General features: G+C 46.4%; 1 protein-coding gene across 29 annotated transcripts in view; it reads left to right on the top strand.

Moving 5' to 3' along the window:
- CELF2 (CUGBP Elav-like family member 2) overlaps positions 1 to 25,153 on the top strand; it is a 543,470-nt gene that overhangs the window by 346,907 nt on the left and 171,410 nt on the right. For all 29 annotated transcript variants that reach the window (XM_082238976.1, XM_082238999.1, XM_082238980.1 and 26 more), the window contains one exon: positions 12,429 to 12,625. In XM_082238976.1, coding sequence (XP_082095102.1) covers positions 12,429 to 12,625 — 197 coding nt within the window. The remainder of the gene's footprint in view (positions 1 to 12,428; positions 12,626 to 25,153) is intronic.

The following is a 25,153-nucleotide window of genomic DNA, read 5'->3' as shown; positions in this document are numbered from 1 at the left end:
AGCTCCCGCTGTTCGGTCCCAGCTCCTGCCCACCTAGCAGTTTGAAAGCACGTCAAAGTGCAAGCAGATAAATAGGTACCACTCTGATGGGAAGGTAAACGGCGTTTCCATGCACTGCTCTGGTTTCGCCAGAAGCGGCTTAGTCATGCTGGCCACATGACCTGGAAGCTGTACGCCGGCTCCCTCGGCCAATAAAGTGAGATGAGCGCCGCAACCCCAGAGTCGGCCACGAGTGGACTTAACGGTCAGGGGTCCCTTTACCTTTTAATAACAGACAAGCTTCTGAAAGGGGACGCAGGAGCAGGTTAGATTTCATCAATAAAAATATTGACATGCAAGGAAAATATTTATTTATTTGAATCCTTTCTATATATCACACACACAGAGAGAGAATCACACACAGAGAGAATCATAGAATCTTAGAGTTGGAAGGGACCCTGAGGGTCATCTAGACCCACTCCCTGCAATGCAGGGATCTCAACTCAAGCATCCATGACAGATGGCCATCCAACCTCTGCTTAAGCACCTTCAAAGAAGGGGAGTCCACTGTTTCCCTATGGATTCTGTTCCACTGTTGAATGACTCTTACCAAAGTTCCTCCTGGTGTTTAGTCGGAAGTTTTGAACTACAATTCCCATCAGCCCCAGCAAGTATGGCTAGTGGTCAGGGATAGTGGGAACTGTAGTGCATAACATCTAGAGCAGCGGTTCTCAACTTGTGGCTCCCCAGATGTTGTTGGACTACAACTCCCATCATCCCTGAGCTCTGGCCTTGCTAGCTAGGGGTGATGGGAGTTGTAGTTCAACAACATCTGGGGAAACACAGGTTGAGAAAGGCTGATCTAGAGGGTGCCGTGTTGGCTGTTCCTGCAATAAAGCAATTTCATTCTCTGCTGCTCAGTCTGTTGCTACCTGTTGATGTGCACCTGTTCCCTCTTACTAACGGTTCTCTGTCTGTTAAACAGACTTGGGTGAGATAGACCCTCAAATTGAGCACTGTCTTCTGTAAAGCAGGACTCAGTGCTACTCTAGAGACAGGCTCCTAGACCTGCTCAATGCAGAAGCTTCATATTGACTTCTCATCCCATGGGCTGGTGTTGGAAGCTTCCCCAGCCATTCCCTGTAGGATCTGGAGAGGGCTTGCCAATCTCAGGGTCTGTTCCCAGCCTGTTCCTTTCAGTGCCTGGTTTGTCCAAGGGCAAATGGGCAGAGCATTTAGTAGCAGTGACATCCTAGCAAAGTCAGGAGAAGGAACGGGAACCGCTGTTAGTAATCCAGTGCCAATCTTTGATCTTTTTCTTTCCGATGAAATAAGGATGTCGAGGATAGAAGGCAGGAAGCAGGCTTGACCTTTCCAGAATGACCAACAGCTGCCCAGTAGACTGAAGGCTCTTCTTATCCTATCCAGTAAAAATTACAGAGGTGGAAAATCGGCCAAAGTTTTGCTTCTAGGGACTTGGACCAGCTAGAATGAGACATTTTCCTCTTTAAAAAAACAACAACAACACCAAACGCTTCAAAGTGCCAAGCAAAACAGATTGTTCCAACTTCACATGACAAAGCAACAAGCACCATGCTGTGTAAGAATGCACTTCCATGCATGTGCGTATGGAAGAAAAAACGACTTTTGGGAGTGATAGCAGAATGCGCCCATTTCAAAAGGAACTGTGCGATTATATCTTGCATGGTCATCTTTCATTCTCATTAGGCATTCTTTGTAAGGTTCCCTTTGAAGATGGAGACTGTGCGAGCGTGCAGCGTAGGGTCTTCAGATCTACAACTGTGTAGAGAGGAGAGTTTGTGTAATTAGACTTATCTATTTTTTAGTTTTTTAAAAAATATATCTGGTTTCATTGGAAGAATATATAAATATATCTATATCCACGTCCATCTCCCGCAAATGGTTGCTGAGCAGATGTCCATAATACAGACTTTCAGATTGCACAGAGAAAATCTGGATCTGTGAGTGTGTATTTAAGTGTCCTTGCATACTGACATCTGCGCAGGTCAGCGGCAAGTGAGTTTAAGGTTGAGATAAGGCTGTTATAAAAATTGATTGTCTGTCTGCATTTGGACTATGGTACAGTTCTGGTTGCCTCAACTCGCAAAGAATGTTGCAGAGTTGGAAAAGGTTCAGGGCAATTATTAAAGAGATGGAGCAACTGGGATGGAGCAACTGGGACTTTTTGGTGGCTGTGGGAACAGGATGCTGGACTAAATGGGCCGTTGGTCTGATCCAGCAGGATTTTGTTACACTGTTATGTTCTTAGATTTGGGGCAGGGATTAGGCAGGCCAGGCTGGTGATGGATGTGATACCCCCATGTTGCATATACCACCTCTGCTTGAACTATTGCAAGAAGGAGTTAGGTGGCTACTGCTTGCTACCTCTCTCAATTTTGGCTGAATGTCTACACCAGGCTTCCTCAACCTCGGCCCTCCAGATGTTCTTGGCCTACAACTCCCATGATCCCTAGCTAGCAGGACCAGTGGTCAGGGATGGTGGGAATTGTAGTCTCAAAACATCTGGAGGGCCGAGGTTGAGGAAGCCCAGTTGACACCTTCCTCTCCTCCAAGGGCCCAAAAACTTTGCTTGTGGCAAGAACAGATTGCAGAGGTTGTTGCTCCCAACTCTTCCCCAGTGGAAATTCAGAGCACTTCCGCAAGCTGTTTAGTCTACCTTGGGAAGCGTTTGCTTTGTGTTTCTCTCAGATATCAGTCTGGGAACACATGTTTCTTGTGACAATGTATAGGTCTACCCTTTTTTAAGTTGGGAAATAATAATCTCCAGTTGTTATCTCACCTTATCGCCGACTGCCGGCTCTCTGTCAACACAGCAGTGTCAACACACACATTGTTGTTGTTGTTTAGTCGTGTCCGACTCTTTGTGACCCCATGGACCTGAGCACTCCAGGCATTCCTGTCTTCCTCTGCCTCCTGCAGTTTGGTCAAACTCATGTTTGTAGCTTCGAGACCACTGTCCAACCATCTCGTCCTCTGTCGTCCCCTTCTCCTTGTGCCCTCCATCTTTCCCAACATCAGGGTCTTTTCCAGGGAGTATTCTCTTCTCATGAGGTGGCCAAAGTATTGGAGCCTCAGCTTCAGGATCTGTCCTTCAAGTGATCATTCAGGGCTGATTTCCTTAAGAATGGAGAGGTTTGATCTTCTTGCAGTCCATGGGACTCTCAAGAGTCTCCTCCAGCACCATAATTCAAAAGCATAAATGCACTTTAAAAATCATGGGTTAGTCATACTCAGGGTAGACCTATTGAAACCTCTCTGAGTATTACAGAGTTGACTGTCACCCTATCATTTTACTCCTGGCGCTACTCTTGCCTTGGACAGCTTGGGCTTCCTCTCATGGAAACGAGCCTTTCGAAGTGAGATTATTGCTGTTTGCCAATGCATCTTCATTAACAGTGTTATCGTTGCCTGACATTTATCTTATAATTTTGCAGAGCTGGCTGTTTTGTCTCTGCAGAAACCCAAATTGCAGTTGAAACGAGTCAGATAATAAAAGTGTCTACAGAGAGTGATCGCATATGACTCGATACCCTTGCTTGAGTAGTCTCTGATTAAGAAACATTTTGAGATATTTAATGGCTGCTGCATATCCTTGTTCCATATCTACCGTGGAGATATTCATAGGAAGTGAGGCTGGTAGGGAATAAACCAGGTCACCTGCTAAAAAAAATTAGTTACTTCGTGTTTGGGGGGTCTTTTTTTTAAGAAAAAAAGATGGATTTCCGGAAAAGATGTTTCGGGAAGTTTTTAATGTTTGATGTATTATAGTATTTTAATATTCTTTTGGAAGCTGCCCAGAGTGGCTGGGGAAGCCCAGCCAGATGGGCGGGGTATAAATAATAAATTATTATTATTATTATTATTATTATTATGGATAAATCTATAGAAACATTTTATCTTGTGCTTTTCTGCACATGAATCCTGCGAGGTAGCTTACAATGGTAGGGAATGGCTGACCCAGTAAGCTTCATAGGTAAGAGAGGCTTTGAACTGAAGGATGGGGGATAATTCACCAATCTAACCAATATACTACTCTCAAATGGGGCAAGTTTCCAGGGACCGCTACTGTATACTTACTGCATACAGACAGCACTTTATGCTGTCGATGTTTCCTTGCCTGGTAATGTTCCTGGTTTATGCGATCTTTCACACAACATCAAAGCCATTTCTGAAAATTTAGTGGAAGTTTAGTGCTAACTTCCATGTGGATTGCTTCCAGGGGAGAAAAAAAAGCAGCACGTTTTGTTCCATGTTTCCAGGAAAACCATGGAACAAAATTTGGGGCGGTATTACTTCAGTCCCCAAAAGCAGGTTGGATCACATGGGCAATAGATACAAAAGTAGTCTTGAAAGCCAAAGTCTCAAGACTTTAGGATGCTGGAGAGGGGATAGAGAAACACCTGCAAGAAGAGTAGATGTTTCTGGGATGGTGGGAATGTTCATTTTAATAACTCTTAACAGTTGCAGTTATCTCTCTTCATCACGACTGTACTTATTCCCCCCAGCTCCTTATACCTAAGGACTTGAGCTCTTTTAAGTTCATGACTGTAAATCAATTTAGATAGTGCCTCAAAGCATAGAGTCAAGAAACTGGCGTTGGTCCAGAGTGAATTAATCTGAAATTAATTTGATTTTGAAAGGCTCCATCTGGCTGTGTTTGGAAAAGGCAGTTAGACAGAGAGAGAAAGATATAAACAAACGATCATCTGTATTCTCCGCGCCAGATGTTTTGTGGGCTGTCCCCCATCTTTTTTAAAAACCAAAAACCCTCAGGGTTTTTTTTGAAAAAGTGGTGGCAGTGGTGATGATGCTGGATCTCTCTCTCTCTCTCTCTCTCTCTCTCTCTCTCTCTCTCTCAAAATGGCAATCCTATTACAGGTTTCACCAATGGAACTATTTCATTTATTCCTTTATTCTGATCGTTAGGAGATGGGAGAGCAGGGGAATCTTTGTGAGAGGCGAGAGATACCAAGCTAACAAAGAGGGGGAAAGCATGGAAATTGTCAACACAAAAGGAATGCCACAGTCTGCTTTCATTGACAAGAATCGTGTGATTTAAGCATAGCTGAAAAATTGATGATATTCTTTAACGCAGAGCCGTTTAAACTGAAATAGTTAAGGCCCTTGATCAATCGCTGCATTCTCCCTTCACTGTTGGAGGCAGTGTGTGTTCCATAGAATCATGAGATTGTATAATTGGAAGGGACCTCAGGGGTCATCTAGTCCAACCCCCTGCAAGGCAGGAATCCAGGTTGATGGGAATCACCATGTTGTTGCACTCAGGTCCGGCTTGTGGGCTTTACGTGGAGAAGGTTCATCAATGGTGTCTTCACTCAAAGGGAGCCGGCAAAGGGAAAGGCGCTTTGCCAGAGAGAGTCAAGAGTATATCATCACCATCATCATCATCTTTTCTTTAAAAAAATAATATTTATTTAAAAAAATTCCAATCAAACCAAATTATATATTCCAAATGATACAATAATCAAACAATCCCAATATTATGCCTAATTATTATTATTATTATTTTTAGCTGACTTCCCATGCTTCGAGATCGGAGGGAATCCTAATCATCTCATAGTTCTTCTGTATTTCAAAATATTACAATAATTCCCTTAATACATTCTGATGTTAATCCTAATCCTCCTCCTCATCATCATTTGTACCCCACTCTCCAGCCAGAAAGGCTCCCAGTGTGGCTTACATATAGTCCATTAAAACAAAACAGTCCCTGCCCACAGGCTTACACACACACACGCACACACACGGAATGACACACAAGGTGAAAGGGACAGGGAGGGAAGAGGAAAAAATAAAACCCAAGCACCAATTCTTAAACAGTTGTTCTTATAATGATCAGCTTGCATAGTTCAGGGGCGGGAGGTGCCTGATGGAGCTGGTCTTTTGGGATAGCTGATGGATGCAAAAGGTTCGGCACCCCCAGGCAGGGCCTGGAAAGACCTCTTTCCTTAAACCTGGGACTCTTGAGACCCACTGCCAAGCAGGGCAGACAACACTGACCAGATGGACCAAAGGCCTGAGACAGCACAATGCAGCCTCCCATGTTCCCATGGCAATACCAGGTAGATGGACCAGGTAAAAGGAATCAGAGGAGGCTGGTGTATGGGTTCTTGAGGAAGTCAGACTTTGCAAATTCTGATGGAAAGTGAACCCACTTCCACGACTTTGGCTAAGGGGTTAGTCAGAACTTCTGTACCTGCTGGATTCTGCTCTTCTCGAAATGTTGCAACACAGTTGCACATTTAAATTGGCATTTTGATTGGGGGTTTTAAAAAAACATATTACAGTGGACGCTCGGATTGTGAACATTATCCATGCGGGATGCACGTTCGCAACCCACAGTGTCCGCAACATGCGTCTGCGCACACGCGGGTTGCAATTTGGCGCTTCTGCGCATGCACGACTGCTGAAACCCAGAAGTAACCCATTCCGGTATTTCCGGGTTTCAGCGATCCACAACCCGAAAAAATGCCACCTGAAGCGGCTATAAGCCAATGTATGACTGTACTGTAGGTGCAGTACAGAATGATGAGATAAATACATTCAAAAGTCACACAGACTGGAGGTGAAACAGAATTGCCCACCCTTAGGCTGGTGTCGAACCACGCAGGAGCAGGTCCTTTGCTCCTTAAGCCATTCAATCAGTTGTTGTGGAGTATGGGTTGTGTAGGACGCTTGCGGGGACTCCAAAAACTCTGGCAATGCTCGTGGGTCTTGCACCTGACAGCCCTGCTTTAAAGCATGCCCAGCTGGGAGTTCCAGTCTTGTTTTCAAGGAAGCTATTTAGATAATGCAGCCGCGTTGGATCCGATCAACGTAGCTTTCGTTTGGGTCATGCACCTTCGGAAATTACTAAAATAGCCTCCTGCATCTCTTAAATCCGGCTGGTATGCCCGTCACATGTGTCTGTGCCAATCTTGAAATGTGTTGCATCGCGCAGCATTTCCTGGAGTTAATTGCTTGGATTTAGTTCTCTGGAGTTGGCACTCGGCTCCCGAAAACAAGCTCAGCGGTGCGAACTTCTCCCTTCCTGGCTTGGAAGGGCAGCTGCGCAGCGACGAGGACGGGCCTCCGGAAACCTCGGGCTACACAACGTGGCAATCAACATGAGCAAGCAAAACCCTCTATCCAATTTTGCAGGAAGGAAACCGGAATGCACTTAAAACAACAACAGCGCTCCCGACCACAGCAGCTAAAGCTGGGATTAGCAATCCTGTTAATGCATGATCCCTCTCCCCCATGCACACATAATACATACCACAGCATAGTCTTCCTCTCCCATCAGCCGTGACATCATCACGACTCTCCTTAAGCTCCCGGTCGCACTCCGCATCAATGTCAAACCTTTAATCCTTTTAAAGCTCACCATCTCTCTGCTTCTGACCACACGTCCTCTCCAGAACCATTAATGAAACGGGACCCTTGTGGGCGGTGCATGGTGGTGCATGGCAGGGGTAGAGTCCGGGCACCCACATTAAAAAAATTATGGGTGCCCAGGCACCGAGGGCCTGCTGGAGTTGGCACCAGTGCGTGTAATCCACCCAACCCACAAATGGTCCTTTATTCATACACACACACGCACACACCAGTTCCAACAATCATACAACAAATCTTCTCATCTTATACAATATTTTAGACTTCCATCAACACCTCTGATGATTCCCCGTTCTTCACCACTTATTCTGCATTTCTTAATTTCCATATTACATTTAAATGTCCTTAACTAATAATTCTCTTCATAGTCTTTTTTCCAGTACAGTGGTACCTCAGGATGCAAACAGGATCCATTCCGGAGCCCTGTTCGCATCCTGAATGTAATGTAAGACATGACGGTGCGTATGCACGTGTGGTGTTTTGCCGCTTCCATGCATGCGTGTGACATCATTGTGAGCGTCTGCGCATGCGCAAGCGGCGAAACCCGGAAGTAACGCACTCAGTTACTTCCGGGTTGCCGCGGAGTGCAACCTGAAAGCGCTCAACCTGAAGCACATTCAACCCGAGGTATGGCTGTATTTCAAAAAAATCCTCCTTACAATACTTCTTGCAGTCCTACTAGCGCAATCTGTTCATCACAATTACTTTCCAAATAGTTCATATATTTACTCCAGTCTTCTAAGAATCTCTGATCCCGCAGAAAAAATCTCTGATCCCGCAGAGAAAGATCTAGCACAGTTGGTAGAGCATGGGACGCTATGATTCTTTATCGCGATCTGCTGCCCCTGTGGATCTTGCCGCCTGAGGCGGTTGTCTCACCTTGCCTCATGGGTGGGCCGGTCCTGACTGTGGCTCTGAGACAGGCAGCCTACCAAAGCAGTGAACTCCCTCATATTAAGGAAAAGAAGCATTGCATCGGCCTCTCACCTGCCCAGGTGACATTTGGGGCTTAGGCGAGGGGAAGGGCCAGTTGTAAAAAACCAACCTTACCTCATGCTTCATGCATAGATGGAATGGAAAAAAGAGTAACTGAGTTTGATCTGCAGGAAGAGGGAGGAGGGTGAGTGTTTCTTGCTGTAGGGAAAGCTGGAGAAGAATGGAAGGGGGAGTCAAATGATTTTTCTTGGATGTGTGTCAAGGCAGGAATGGAATGGGGAGTGGGAGATCTTCCCTAAAGCGGCCTCCTTTCTGGGATCCGAGATCAAGTTCCACAGCATCCCTAAAAGGAAGTCTGGAGCCCCATCCTCTTCTCCACACCCCAACTGTGATCCAAGGGACCCAGGAGAAAGAGAGAGGCAACGTTGGGTAATTGAAATGACAGAACAACGCAAGGTTAGGCAAGCAGCGGAACTGGTGATCAAACTTCTCATCATTGGTTTTGAAACGTGCCTTTTATGCCGTTCCCTCGCTCCTTTCAGGACTTGGGAGGGCTGCGAAGAAAGGAGTTAATTGAGGCATATTAATGTGTTCAGGTGTGCTTATGCTTCGGGAGAGACGAGGCGGGGGCAGCTGAGTGATTTCTCGGTGCGCAAGTTTGTAGCCCCGGGGCACGGAACGCACTCGTGGTCTCCCCTCTTCCGATATTTAATTTGTGCCTCCTTTGTGAGTGGCGCACGTCATCTTTGCGTTGTGTCCGCAGGCTTTAACCCTTGAATGAGGCAGACAGTGTGGGCACACAAGGCCATCACTTGAGGCAAAGGATGGGGGAATATGTCCATTTCAATTCCTTTGAGTTTCTCATTATTCCAGTCTTTAAATTCAGTTTTCCACATTCATTTATTTTATTTTAAAAAGTTGTGGTAACACTCCCACCTTACATTTAAAGCACTATGATGCCACTTTAAATGGGTATGGCTTCCGCCAAAGAATTCTGGGAGCTGTAGTTTGTGAAGGGTGCTGAGGGTTGTCAGCCGATTCCTCTTCCTCTCAGTGTGTTACAATTCTCAGAGCGGTTTAACCGGCAATATTTCTTCACAGGGAACTCTGGGAATTGTAGCTTTGTGGTGGGGATGGGGAACTATCCTAACAACTCTCAACACCTTTAACAAACTGCAACTCCCAGAATTCTTTGGGGTGTTTTAAGGTGATATCACAGTGTTCTAACTGTATTGTGTGAATGTGGTGAAGCTCTCTGAACTGTCTTGTGCTTAGGGGTTTTAATGGCGATTTATCACTGCTCCCTTTATTGTTATTGTTGATTTCATAGCATTTTATGTTGCTGTGAGTCGACATGGTTGGGCCGCACCCCTAAAGGGGGCACAGAACTAGTTTTATACATGAATGAATGAAATAATTTAATTACACCGGTCAAAGGAAACTCTCCAATGAAATATGCCTCAAGGGCCAGATCCTGCTGGCTACTACTCTGCCAACCTAAACAGTGCTCAAAATCTGCCTTCTGGCTCATCTTCCCTTTTGGTAGGATTTGGTAAACCTCTGTATCTGAAGAAGTGTGTATGCACACGAAAGCTTATACCCAGAACAAACTTAGTTGGTCTCTAAGGTGATACTGGACAATTTTTTAATTTATTTTGACTGTGTTAGACCAACACCTGATTCTGTATCTTATTTGTACTTTAAAGGGACCCCTGACCATTAGGTCCAGTCGTGGCTGACTCTGGGGTTGCGGCGCTCATCTCGCTTTATTGGCCGAGGGAGCCGGCGTACAGCTTCCGGGCCATGTGGCCAGCATGACTAAGCCGCTTCTGGCGAAGCAGAGCAGCGCACAGAAACACTGTTTACCTTCCCACCAGAGCAGTACCTATTTATCTACTTGCACTTTGACCTGCTTTCGAACTGCTAGGTTGGCAGGAGCAGGGACCGAGCAACGGGAGCTCACCCCGTCGCGGGGATTCAAACCGCCGACCTTCTGATTGGCAAGTCCTAGGCTCTGTGGTTTAACCCACAGCGCCACGCAGGTCCCATTTGTACTTTACAGGACTTAAATAGTTTTTTTAGACCCCTTTTATTTTTAGTTTATACCATATAAAACAGATGATGGGCTCCTAAGTTGAAATAAAGCACGTTCCCTTCTTTTCTTTTCTTTTTTATTATAGGTAATTTATTAGCAGCTTGAGTTATGTACAGTGGTACCTCGAGTTACAAAAGCCTCAGATTACAAACGCTTCAGGTTACAAACACCGCTAACCTGGAAGAGTTACCTCGAGTTGTGAACTTTGCCCCAGGATGAGAACGGAAATCGTGTACCAGCAGCGCAGCAGCAGCAAGAGGCCCCATTAGCGAAAGCACGCCTCTAGTTAAGAGCCGTTTCAGGTTAAGGACAGATGTCCAGAACGAATTGAGCTCATAACTAGAGGTACCTCTGTACACATTAGCGGCTTGAGATGCAGGAAATTCCATTCCCCCTGCTGTGTTTCAAGTTGCATTCTTATGTTGGTGTGCAGACCAGAGAGAGGGTGGAGATTTCTTTTCCCTGCTGCTCATTCCCTGAATCATTTCCCTGCACCCAACTCCAGTTCCCTGAAACGCCCATCTGCACATGCATTGCTATCTGCACATGTGCAGTTGGCTGCCTGAAAGGGACACACTTCAGCTTAACCACGGCTTCCATTTTCAGGTAGGCTGGAAGCTGGTTTGAGGGAATGCATCAAACAGGAATACAGAGGTACCTTGGGTTAAGAACTTAATTCGTTCTGGAGGTCCGTTCTTAACACCCTCCCTTCAGATGTGAAGGAAATAAGCAGCTATCCTATCTTTAAAAGACATCTGAAGGCAGCCCTGTTTACGGAAGTTTTTAATATGTGATGCTGTACTGTTTTTAACATTTGATTGGGAGCCACCCAGAGTGGTGGCGGAGACTCAGCCAGATGGGTGGGGTATAAATAATAAATTATTATTATTATTATTATTATTATTATTAAACCTGAAACTGTTCTTAACTTGAGGTACCACTTTAGCTAATGGGGCCTCCTGCTGCCGCCGTGTGATTTCTGTTCTCATCCTAAAGCAAAGTTCTTAACCTGAGGTACTATTTCTGGGTTAGCGGAGTCTGTAACCTGAAGCGTCTGTAACCTGAGGTACCACTGTACTTCTCAGAGGACCTGTGGATTGTGGCTGACCTCATATGACCTCACACCGGTGATGAGAAAAACCCCGGAGCCAGAGTGAACAGAATTGTGTGCACAGCCTTGTTCGCCATGAAGCAGACTGCTTCAGGTGGAAGAGTATAGAGGGAACAGATGAAGGCAGAAACTGCTATCAGAATAATGTAGCGAGGTGTTGCTGTTTTGTTTTAAGCATTGGCTCTTAAGCAAAGGAGGAGTGGAGGAGGCCACTCTTTGGATTCTGCTGCAGGAAGTAAAATATCTTTGTCCTACACTATATTGGCAGCAAGGAATCTGCCTGGCCGGAGCATTTTTTTCCTGTTTTGTGCAACAATATGACACATGCAGAGGCCGGTTTTTGCATTACTCAACGGATATCTTGCCGGCTGCTTTATATGCCCTTTCACGTGACTTTTGAGTGTTTCAGAATCCAAACACACTTGCACTGGGGGCGGATACTCTGCTGCCTCGAGAGCCCTCATGGGGGAAGGGTGTCTTTGCGCTGATTTTCTGTTCTGCCGGAGAGCAGCGTGTTTGTACAGTAGCCCCCGTACGTCTCCTTAAAATGGCCTTTTCTTTTGAGAGCCACAAGCGCCGTTTTGTGACTTGAGCTTGGCACCCTCTTTGTACGTGATGGATTCAAGCGGCGGCTTGCAGTCGGAGAATAACGTAATGACACGTTTTCACTGTTGTTTGTTCACGGCATTAACATGGTATTTTGTTGGCGGTGGCACTTAATCAGTTTGGAAGCGTTAATTGTGCTCTATTTCCCTCTCCATTGACTGTTGCTTGTTACTCCTTTTCTGCTTGCAAATGACATTATTTCAAAAAACAGAAAATGGTCCCGCTGACGGCGCTCTCCTTTCCCCCTTTCTCTCTCTCTCTCTCCAGTAACGGCACAGCTAACAAGATGAATGGAGCTTTGGATCACTCAGATCAGCCAGACCCAGATGCCATTAAGATGTTTGTCGGACAGATCCCCCGTTCGTGGTCAGAAAAGGAGCTAAAGGAACTTTTTGAGCCTTACGGAGCTGTCTACCAGATCAACGTTCTCCGAGATCGGAGCCAGAATCCTCCCCAAAGCAAAGGTATGGCAAGACAACAGCAGTGGAGTGAGAATGAGGTTCTTCTTGGGACAGGGGAAAGTGGGGTCCTTCTACAACCAAAACTCCCATCGCATTCATCCAGTGTTTCTAATGATGGTTGCATCTAGGGAGGGAGAGTAGCGTTTGGGTTCTTGCTCCCATACGGAATCGTCTTGAGGGATGTGTGAGAATCATGAATACGGGTTTGAATTTTATTTGCAGTTTTGAGATTTCTGTTGTGTCTTCAAACAGGGGGAGGGATGGGGTTAGGGCTGTGCAACAACAACAATAATAAAGGATACTGCTTCTTTCTGAAAAGACAGAGATGTACTGTTGAACCCTAGCACATTTATAATTGGAGGAGTGAGATGTTGCAGTGTGGAGCGCTGCTGTTCAGGATTCTCTGTTGCGTTCCCAATCTCCCTTCCTCCACATCCTGCTCCCACCCACCCTACAGTCAGCATTTCATAGGTATTGAACACAACTTTGTTTCCACCATCCCCTCCCATTGCATTTTCCTCCCTCTAAACTTTCATTGCACTTCTGCAAACACTGGGGGCTTCCCAGAGCCTGTTGATACCTCTCTCTTGTATATGGCTGATGCCCTTTTGGCTGCATACGTAGGGATGGGGACAAATTCAATTCAGTGCAATTAAAGTCTTCCCTAATCAGTGCTCTCAGAAACAATATGCAAATAGAAACCCAGCTCTTCTTTGAATTTTGCAACGCAGTTCTCCAGCCCATGTCAAGTGCACATAAATGCAGGTGTTGGGGTAAAGTCTATGTATAAATGTGTATACCTGTATTAGTGAATGTAAAATGCAAACATGCATTACAGTAGGCAAGACCAGTTTGCAAAAATGTCCATATTGGGCAAAACTGCACACATAAATGTGCAGAAGATCCCAGATTCAGTCCCCAGTGGCATCTCCAGGTAAGTCTGGGAACGACTCCTTGCCCAAAACCCTGCTGATCAATGGAGACACCACTGAGCTAGATTAGGGAGATGGAATAGCTTGGTTAGCATGTGGTGCTGATGATGCCAAGGTTGCAGGTTTGATCCCTGTACAAGACTCCTGCATTGCAAGGGGTTGAACTAAATCATGGGTAGGCAAACTAAGGCCTGGGGGCTGGATCCAGCCCAATCACATTCTAAATCCGGCCCACGGATGGTCCGGGGATCAGCGTGTTTTTACATGAGTAGAACGTGTCCTTTTATTTAAAATGCATCTCTGGGTTATTTGTGGCGCATAGGAATTCGTTTATTTCCCCCCCCCCAAAAAAAAAAATAGTCCGCCCCCGCCAAGATCTGAGGGACAGTGGACCGGACCCCTGCTGAAAAAGTTTGCTGACCCCTGAAGTAGATGATTCTCAGGGCCTCATCCAAGTCAATGGTTCAGTGGTTCTAGATCAGGCATGTCCAAAGTCCATTTCGGGGGCCTAATCTGGCCCGCCAGTCGGTTTAATCCAGCCCCTGTGGCAGTATATGTCCTGGGGTAAAATCCTTTAAAAAAGCTCAGCAACTTCATCAAATCTGGCCCTCTTTAAAAAAGTTTGGGCACCCCTGTTCTAGATGGACCAATGATATAGCTCAGCACAAGGCCTCTTCCTATGTTCCTTTGAAGGTGGCAGGGACAGGGATGTGATGGAGGGGAATGGGCCAGTAAATATGGCTACACCGTTCCCTTATGAATTCTGAAATATATGAGACTTCAAACACTTGCAAAGGGTTCCAGTGTCTGTCCAATGCCAGAAGGGTTGCCAGAAGGGTTGGTTATGGGGTGGAGGCATGGACTTCACTGCTCAATCTCTGAGGATGCACAACTTATCTGTCACATTAATTTAATTTTGTTTCTTAAGCACAGCTTGTGACCCATGTCCTGGCTACTTTTCTGATAACAGTTTTTTTTCCCCTGATAAAACTTTGGGACAAAGTCAAAGATGGATAACTTCCCAGTGCTGTGTGTAGGCTTAAAGTCTCGGTGAGGGTATTGTGGCTACTGATAGTTTGCGCTAACCACTGCTTAGAACTCGGGAGGTGATTTGAAGATCCAAACATCCAGTGGGCAAACCTTTTTTTTAGAGCTGCTTGTCTGCTTCTGCTTTTCACCCTCTCAGCTTCAGGACTTCCAAAGTTTGTTTCTGTCTCCAGTTGGGGGAACTGATGGAGACAAAGCAATGGCTGTTGCTATAGTTTGTCAGTTGAGACATCATGCTGAATCTCAGGTAGCTCAAAATATGGTTGGCAAACCCAGAGTAGGGCTTCTGATAGTAACTTGCTAGCCAATCGCAAACCATCAGTTGTCAATGCAGGCACCATGCCAAACTATAATTTGCAGTAACCATGGTCTTATAAGTGGAGTCATGGCTTGATTTTCTGACAGGCAAACCGTAGTTCAGGCCTGTTTGTCTGTTTTGTTTTACGTTTGCCCACCCCTCCTGCTTCTATGGCACAACAACCTCCAGCTGCAGACCAATGACACTAACTGGCTTGTCAATTTGGACATTGCGCCAAACTGCAGCCGGCGCGCAAAAGGTGCTTTTTAAGGTACCCCGAGGTTTTGTGACTTTTGCTGTGCAAACCAGCTCAGCTCCATTCCTGGAAATCAAACCATACCTTTTGTTATTCTGATTTGCTGACCTGTTGCAAATCATGGTTTGTGAATTTTGACTTTGTGCCAGTTTGCGGTTAAGCTGCCTTAACCACAGTTAAACAGTGGCGTCTGTCTGGATTTGTTTACATCAAAGACCTTTGGGCGGAGGGCTCTGCGATTGGGCAGTTGACAAAGGAGTATGTTCTAATTGGCATCCTTACCTTCAAGCATCTTCCCAGTGTCAGTGATTCAGAATGTTTGATTATTTTTTGCTGGCTCTGTTCCACTTGACTATCTCTGTATACCCAAGCTGAGCATCTCCCGGCAGGGGCAAGGAGAGGATCTCTTTGAGCTGTTTTTGAGGCTGCTGTCTGAGTTTCTTACAGTCCCTGTCAAAAACAACCGACAGCTCCTGCTTTCTCCTCTGCTGTCATTACCAACTGCCTTCTCTACCCTCTAACTACAAATGTCCTACTTCACTTATTTTCCTGCCTTCTCTGTGCTGCTGCCAATTCTGTGTGGCAGGAGCTGAAGGCGGAAGCAGAGAGCAGCATTTTCCTAGGCACTTATCCTTCAGCTCTCTGGAAATTGGGCCGAAAAAAAGCCTCCATTCTACAAGCCCTAACTTCTGTAATTGGGACAAGTTTTGCAAACTGGAAAAACTGTCCAAATTAAAACTTTTCCAAAATTTGGGTCTGCCACAAAGTTTGCATCTTTGGGTGTGTTGTGCGTGTGCATATAGATTTTTTTTTGGGGGGGGCAGATTTTTTATTTTTGTATCTTGTTTCTTTGCTGAGTTGAGAGAGAGATTTATTCATGAGCTCATAACTAAATTATCATATGCTGCAAAGTTCGCTTATGTGATTTGCTGCCCAGAGGTATAGCCATGGCCACCAGCTTGGAAAGTCTTAAGAGACATTTAGACAGATTCATGGAGGATTCTAAGTCTTTCAGTGTTTCCTAGTCATTATTATTTTAGCTTGCAGGCAGTGGTGGCTGGTGCCCATTGGTAGTGGTTGGGCGGAAGGCAAGGAGGCCAACTCTAGGCGGTGCCAGATCCAGCTCACTCTAGTTTTGCCCTCAACCTTTCCCCTGGTGATTTATACAAGGCCAACACTAAGATTAAAGAGGAGGAAGCAGACAGGTACTGGACTGGTGGCAAGAAAAGGGACTGCAGGACACTAGAATACATTTGTGCATGCTATAATTTTCAGTCACTCTCTATAACAACGTGGAAATGTGGTGTTCTCAAATGTGGCCTGGCAATACTGGAATTAAATACTTTTCTCATCTCAAATTGCAAAGTAACAAGTGGATTCCGGCCCAGCTTCTCCCTGGCATAATTGCCAAGGTTCAGTCTTGGTTGTGGACTTATTAAAACCAAATGCACATATCTGCAGAATTGAGAATGTGCAAAACAAACTGAGCCCTGTCTAGTGACAGTTTCCCCTTTATTGCCTTCGCCTTTGTCCATGCTTGGTTAGCCTGGGACCTGTCTGTGTGGACACAGAAAGGAGAATAGACAAGATGGTACAACTTCTCTTCCTCCTGCCCCCTTTATTTTCCTGGATCAACTTTAACTAGGATCCAATCATTTGAGATCTCTTCTCTGTTGAACCTTTCTGTTTGCTAGCTCTTGTCCTTTGGAGTTAACAAGGCAACCCCTCTTTTCTACCTGGGGGAACTGAAGGCTCAGAGACGCTGCCTTCTGCACACGACACTTATGAAAGAATAGATTTCTGTTCCCCCAGAGGTAGTGATGGTCATCAACTTGGATGGCTGTAAAAGAGAACCAGACAGGTTCATGGGGGACAAGGCTATCAGTGGCAGCTGTGTTCCACCTCTGCTGTCAGAGACCCTATGCCTCTGAATACCAGTTGCTGTAAGTGGGGGAGCACTGTTGGAGTCAGGTCCTGCTTGTGGGCTCAGGTGTCGATTTGCAAGCCCCCTCCGTAGAGGCTGGCCCCTCTCACTGTCCTCGGAGCTTGCTTACCGGTAACCTCCTCTGGCTGGTATCCAGACAGACCAGGGAGATTTTAATAAGCGACATTTTCCCAAGCGTGGGTAAAATGCACAACCCCTCTCTCCTGCTTCCGCAGGGGAAAGAAAATAAGTCAGAAATCTATTTACATGCTTTTATTTCTGACATTACAGCACTAGAGAAAAACACATCCTTTCAGTTCAGCTCTTCGAGCAAGTCAGACAAACTTCCTGAACATGCGCAGTCAGAGGGTTTCAAGTTACACTCTTCACAAAGACTTATCCAGCCTGTGAACTTCCTGGGAAATTCTTCTTTCCCACAAATAAGCACATCATGTTTCGTCAACAAACTGTCTGTCTGCAGCAGTGATGTTTCCATATACTGACATCAGGTGCATCTGAATGACCACTGTGAGAACAGGACACTGGTCTAGGTGGGCTCTTTCTATACTCTTTTGATCCCCCTACATCCCACCTCGGCAACCTAGATCTGTGGGTGAAGATCTGTTGACGGTGCCTCAGACCCTCGCAGTAAAAGATGCTGTGACTTGAGCATGTTCTTTTAGCATTGTTCCACCTGTTTTTTGGAATTCCCATCCCACGCAAGCGAAGCAAGTGCAAACATGGTTGTTCTTTTGGCGCTTGTTGCCGACTTGTCTTCCTGGCCTTCCTGAATTAGTTCCCCTTTATTTCTGCAGCACTTCATTCTTGCTGGCATTGGGGTTTTTTTACGAGTTGTGCTATGTTCTGTATTCTACGTTTATACACCACTCGCCTCTCCGGTGGTCCTCCCTGGCTGTAAATCTCCGTCAGTCCAGAGAGACCGGTAATAAGCGACCCCTCCCTCCTGAGAGGAGCACACTTGTCTTCTGGCATCTCATAGCAGAAGAAAGAGTCCATCAGTAGCTCTAAACTACTTTATTTTACAATCTATGTACAGAGAATCCATCAGCATGTCTGTGCTCTTTGAGCACCAGTACAGAACAGCATCACTAACAGAAGTGAAACCAACTTCCAACAGTACTGAGCCTTCCTGTCTCATGTTCTCTCAGACACTCACATAAACACAAATAATAATAATAATAATAATAATAATAATAATAATAATAATAATAATAATTTATTATTTATACCCCGCCCATCTGGCTGGGTTTCCTCAGCCACTCTGGGCGGCTTCCAAAAGAATATTAAAATACTATGATACATCAAACATTAAAAGCTTCCCTAAACAGGGCTGCCTTCAGATGTCTTCTAAAAGTCTGGTAGTTGTTGTTCTCTTTGACATCTGGTGGGAGGGCGTTCCACAGGGCAGGTGCCACTACCGAGAAGACCCTCTGCCTGGTTCCCTGTAACTTGGCTTCTCGCAGTGAGGGAACCGCCAGAAGGCCCTCAGAGCTGGACCTCAGTGTCCGGGTAGAACAAAACATAGTGCTACTGCTGGAGCAGCATGTATGAATAAAAATCCTAACAGCACACACTTGTTTGACTGTCTGGTTGTTACCTATAAGCATAGGAAGCGTACCTTACAGTGAGTCAGACATGTGGGCCTTGGTCTAATTTCATGTGGGTGGTGAGAAATGTGGAGAGAGAGGGGAGAGGTGGAGAGAGAGAGCGCATACTAGTGTGGGGTAGTTGTTAGAGTGCTAAACCAGGACCTGAGAAACCAGGATACAAACAAACCTCACTGGCTGGCCTTGCGCCCAGTCACTGCCTCTCAGCCTAACCTAACTCACAGGGTTGTTGTGAGGATAAAATTGGGGCGGAGAGAACCGTGCACATGTCCTTCAGTTCCTTGGCGAAAAAGGTGGCATGTAAACGTGATTACCAAATAATAGAAGTGAGTGGCAGAAAAGGGAAGGCAGTGGCAGCACTAAAGAAAGAGAAAGAAGTGGCTGTATTCTGCTCAGGTTCCCGCTCGCTGCTGGCGTGCAGGCCTCCACCCAGATTAACCTATAGGGAAGGCAACCCTTGACAGGAAAAAGGTTCCCCGCTAACTGACAGTTGCTGCTTAGGGTTTCCCAAGCTCTCCCATTCTGCTATTGTCTCCTGACTTCCAGCTCTGCAGAAACTTCAGGCAGGCTCTTGGGGACAGTAGGGACTGGGCTGTCTTAGTAGCAAGTATGGCATGGCAGGATGCTGGAAGGCCAGAGAGCCCATGAAAGAGGAAATGCAAGGAAATACGACATCAGCACACGTCTTGAAATGGCAACCCAGTCTTTGAACAAGCTCTGCAGGCTTCTCTCCTGGATCATTCACCCTACATCTTACAAGCCTCTCCTTCGCCACAGCAGCTGAAAGGAATCCTTCTGTGTGTCCCATTAGCTTGAATTGAACTATTTTTGCCTACCTGGGTGGTAGACCGGGTCGCCTTTCCGCTGGCATTTAAGCATTTGAGAAGCGGGTTTTAGCAGCAACATCTGCTCATGCTGTTTTCTTCCCTTACAAAAGCAATATAGAGTATTGCATAAATGTGTGCTACTTTGTGCGCGCGCGCGCACACACACACACACACACACACAGAGAGAGAGAGATGGGTATTTTTTTTTGCATGTTATAAGTGTGGAACACTTGCAAAGAAGATTTTGCAAAACATGGCAGGTGCATGGAACTGTAGGCATAACAGATGCAGAGCCTCAGTGCAGATATCCACATAGCATTTGTGGAGAAATGGAAAGATCCTGCACCTTTCAAATTTTTGGAGTTAGGAGTTTTTGGATCATCATTTCCACTGCCCAAGGTTTCCAAGATTGCGATGTCCTCTTAGGTTGCCCATTGGTTTCCCCTGGCCTGATTCAGCTATAAACTTATTTTAGGTCAGGCTGGAAAACGGGTAGTGCCTGTTGTGTTGGCTAGATCCGGGGCCGATCCATACATTTGGAGCACATCCAGTTGCGCATTTAGAACACAGGACGTGACCAAGAGAATTCTACTCCACTGTCTGCCCACCTACCTGCTGGGTGTCTCCCCGCATCCCAGTCTGAGGGTCCCATAAATCCTTCTTTTCCATTCCACCAGCTCTCTCAGACCCCACCATCACGGCTCTCCCTGACTGTGGAATTTGAAGCTGGGTAGAGATAAAGAAAGAGAAGACTCAAGTAAGAGAGGTTACAGGTCAGGCTGCTGATTGGAACAGCGCAGACACTGGCATTGGCGATCGATACTATTTCGCTGCCTCGGTAAATGACTCTTGTAAGAAAAGTATCACTAATGCGTGATGCAGGTTTATGGATGAAACACGGTGCGCCGTGGAGGGGAAAAATCTGTGAGACGCAGAGGGAAGGGCTCGCCTTGGTACCAGATGGAAGTGACCTTTGAGGGGCAGGAGGAGAGAGGAAAAATTGAGGTCTCCAGTCAAAGGATGCGTTGAGGTTGTTCTGCAGATTAAGGCACCAGAGATTTCATGAAAAGACAGAGCCCCAGAAGACGCTACAATAACATACCATGTGATCTGCAATACATTCAGAATGAGGGGTTTTGAAATGAGGAAGAAGAGTGGATGATAGCACACTTTCTTTCTCTCTCTCTAATCACAGCCTCATCCTTTTGTTTCCAGCATTTGGGTCCATTGTCTAGGAAATGTGGGGTGAGGCAGAAGTCACATAAAAGATCCATAAGAGAGCAAAGCATGAACCCTCTAAGATCGGGTGAGCTTAAGCGGTGGCAAAAGATTCAAGCATGCTTGATATATATCAGGTTTGGCACACTAGCTAATGAGCAGCCCTCTAGATGGAAGAAAATACAGGCTTCTGCTTGCATTGAAATTGGGAGAAGGAGGGTGTGATTGAAGTTTTGCAGCAGCCAGAAACATCATGTCCGTGTGGCTCCTTCAATTATTTTTTTCTAAGAGAACTTGCTCTCGCGATAGTGAAACAGCAGCTGCTTGTATGATTATTCCCTGTAAAGAAACAGGGAATGGAAAAGCCACCCATTTAGGGCTAAACCTCTGCATGCAGGCCAGTGTCAGCACTAGGCAACCTCCAGCAGTTACTAAGGCTCGAGAAGGTCGATTAGTGTTTGTTCGGGACTCCTCTGTGCAAATGAAAAAGGTTCGCCCTCATAGAAAGCTAGAGCCCCCTGCTCCCGCCAGCGACTGGTGTTTTAATAGGTGAGAGCTATCATCATGCAACAGTGGCCACACCCCAGGAGTGGCTTCGACTGGCTGGCTAAACCAGGTGAGAGTAGGCGATGGGTCTCAAACCCTCAGTGAGTTAAGGACTTGCCTTGCATGCAAAGACAGGCTCCTGCAGATGGAGCGGATCAGACCAAGTGTGGGTCCAATGAACAAGAAGGTGGTTTCTGCACGTGCTGTAGAGGGAAGTGAGGGGCAGATGAGGCTCGTCAACATGAAAAGGAAGCCCATCCTGGAGAAGGAAAAGGCTGATCCTAAAGCTCCATGGACTTGCAGGATATGTACGGGAGAAGAAAAGGCTAAAGAGTACACCCTACACAAATTCAGAGTGGAATCCCTAAGACCTTGTCCTCCTCCTTCCAGCAACTCCTGCAGCCACGCAGGTGCCAGACATTTTGCTCTGCTTTCGTTTGGAACACATCAGTGAGGCCAAGAGGGAGGGTTTGCCATCTGGGCATCCCAGGACCTCCATGCACACTGCCCAGGCTTGTGCCCCAGGTAGTTCACGTTGCTACTGCTAATGCAGGAATTTGGCTTCACCCCCAGAGGCACACCCCATTGTCTCTCCAGACAGGCGGATGCCAACATTTCTGCAATATGTTCTTAACGTGATAATAGGGTAGTCATGTTGGATCTGTTCTGTTGGTTAGTTCCATGATGCTTCCCCGGTGCTCAGAAGCTGATGACAGGGTGTGGTGGCCTGGGACTCGGGCTCGGACTCGGAACCAGAGGTGTCTCAGTCCGCACCAGATCCTTTGCCTCAGGCATCATCTGAACCAAGTCTGGGGCCTGATTCTGAAGAGCCCCATTCTGCACAGGTTCCCCTGCAACAAAGACCAGCTGGGCCAAGTCAGGGGCCTGAGCCTGCCCTGGCTCCAGATGCGGGGATTACCTCATTGCCTTCAGCTGGGACATTACTTACAGCTGCTCCACTACTGGTTGGGTCAGGAGAAGCTGAGGCGGCCCCTGGGTCTAGTAACCCACTGACGTCTCCCGAACTGCAGAGACTAAGGTTAGAGAGAAGGAGAGACCTGAGTACTCGCAGGAGGAGTGCTCGCCTTCAGGCGAGACAGGGAGGTGAGTCACCAGGGGATCAGGACCGGCTGTTACCCCAACAGAGATAAAAGCCCAGTTCTCTAATCTGTCAAGGTCGTTTTGAAGTGTGATCCTGTCCTCTGGGGTGTTAGCCACCCCTCCCAGTTTGGTGTCATCTGCAAATTTGATCAGGATGCCCTTGAGTCCATCATCCAAGTCGTTGATAAAGATGTTGAATAAGACCGGGCCCAAGACAGAACCCTGTGGCACCCCACTAGTCAATGTTGTTGTTTGCTAGAACCTGCCTGTGACCCTGTGCCTGACCCTGCCTTGTGACCTGCCTTGGCCCTGTTGGACTGACTCCTCGCAGAACCCTTGGATTCGGGACCGGACCTGGACTGCATTGCTCAGGTTAACCCCCGGGCCCAGCGCACAGGGCCTCCGTGAAGCAATTGCTGAAGGTAGGAAGATAGGAAGAGGCCTTGCAGTGGGTCTGTCTAGCTCTGTGTGACAACATGAGCTAGCAGTGACTTTGCAGGGTTTCAGACTCCCAACAGCCCGACCTGAAGATGCCAGGGATTGAACCTAGAACCTTCTGCATGCAAAGCAAATGCTTTACCACTGAGCTATGGGAACTGACTGTGGGGTGGCAGAATGCTAGGCTCCAAGACAGGGGACTACCCCTTTAAGGATTCCCACTTGTTGGAAAGGGGACAGAGCCTGAGAGGAACAATCTGGCCCAAGGAGAATGAAAGACCTCCATTGAGCCCCAAGAGTCTTGGGAGTACGGTGCATTCTTGGAGCTATCCAAAGTCCTGGGATTTTTGCCTCCCTCCTCCCATGTTCATTGTGCCCTGTGGACTCCTAGTTGTCTATAGGACACTAGTGACCTGCCCAGGAAACCATTTATTCACAGTCCTTTACTCATGATGAGATGTTCCTTAAGGAACCAGATCTTTTTTTAATAATGAAAAAGTTCTTTAAGGGGAACAAGTACATAAATTAAAGCAGAAATGTCCCCATTAGATTGTTCCTGCATTTCCCTTCACATCATTATTGCCTAATCTATGCCCAGGAGTACATAGTTTTAAGAGGGATGTGTCAGTCTTTGACACTGTAGATTAAACTCGGTGGTGCATAAATGTATGATTATTTGAAAGGAGAGAGAAAGAAAGGAAGGGAATCTTCTGTCTGGTACATTATAGCTTTAGGTTTTAAGGAGCTAGTGTTTCCAAGATTGTTGCACTGTCTTATGGAAGAATAAAATTGACTATAAAGAGAGGCGTATTTATTTGTATAATAAGCTGTCCCCTTCCCAGAATTAACACTGAATGACTTATATTTGAAAGAATAAATGAACTGTAAATTGTGCTGGAAAGTTCAGGCGGGCATGTTTCAGTTGCATTTCTTTTAATGAGCCCACCCAATTAGTGATCTCTGGGACAGATACCATAGATCCGTGATTAAATTTTTAATTACTTTTAAGCCACAAAGCAGAGATGCAAACAATTGTACATGGTAATTTAAAACAAACATCAATCTGTGTGTGTGCGCGCGAGAGAGAGGGAGAGGAGGGGAGACAAACCCACAAGAGTATAATGACTGCACCCTTTAGATGAAGGTTGGAAATGCAGAAATGAAACTCGTTGCTTTTGCAAAGGTTTCTTGGCTTCAGAAGATGGTTAGGTAAATCCATGTAGGAGAACGATCAATGCCTACTAGCTGCAATCACTGTATCTTCCCTCCACTGTAGGAGCAGCAGAGTATACTTCTGAAAACTGGTTTGCTGGGAACTGTGGTTGGGGATAGCACTACTGTGGTTGGGGAGAGCCAGTGTGGTGTAGTGGTACAGAGCAGTGGACTCGTAATCTGGTGAACCGGGTTCGCGTCTCCGCTCCTCCACATGCAGCTGCTGGGTGACCTTGGGCCAGTCACACTTCTCTGAAGTCTCTCAGCCCCACCTCACAGAGTGTTTGTTGTGGGGGAGGAAGGGAAAGGAGATTGTTAGCCACTTTGAGACTCCTTCGGGTAGTGATAAAGCGGGATATCAAGTCCATACTACTACTACTACTACTACTACTACTACTACTACTATTCTTCTTCTTCTTCTTCTTCTTCTTCCTCCTCCTCCTCCTCCTCCCATAGACATTGAGTTAGACGTTGGTTGTGAACTACCCATAGGTATTTGGTTGGCCACTACGAGAAGAGGGAGCAAGCTTGTTTTCTCCTGCTCTGGAGGGTAGGATTTGAATCAGTGGCTTCAAGTTACAAGAAAGGAGATTACTGTATTCCAAACATCAGGAAGAACTTTCTGGCCATAAGAACAGTGGAACTGACTCCCTCAGGAGGTGGTGGACTCTCCTTCCTGGGAGGTTTCTAAGCAGAGGTTGAGTGGCCATCTGTAATGGATGCTTGAGTTGAGATTCCTGCCTTGCAGGGGATTGGACTAGATGTCCCTTGGGGACCCTTTTATGATTCTATGAGAACACAGTACAGTGGTACCTCGGGTTACAGACGCTTCAGGTTACAGACGCTTCAGGTTACAGACTCCGCTAACCCAGAAATAGTACCTCGGGTTAAGAACCTTGCTTCAGGATGAGAACAGAAATCGTGCTCTGGCGGTGCAGCGGCAGCTAAAGTGGTACCTCAGGTTAAGAACAGTTTCAGGTTAAGAACGGACCTCCGGAACGAATTAAGTTCTTAACCCGAGGTACCATTGTACTTGTTCCAGACGGGCCTTTGGCCTGATCCAGCAGGGCTCTGCTGACGTTCTTAGGTACGCATACCCCATAT

This window comes from Podarcis vaucheri (assembly GCF_965113315.1).
Source record: "Podarcis vaucheri genome assembly, chromosome: 10".
Taxonomy (NCBI): domain Eukaryota; kingdom Metazoa; phylum Chordata; class Lepidosauria; order Squamata; family Lacertidae; genus Podarcis; species Podarcis vaucheri.
Note: the sequence above shows the minus strand (reverse complement) of the source record. Positions and strands in the feature narration are given on the sequence as shown.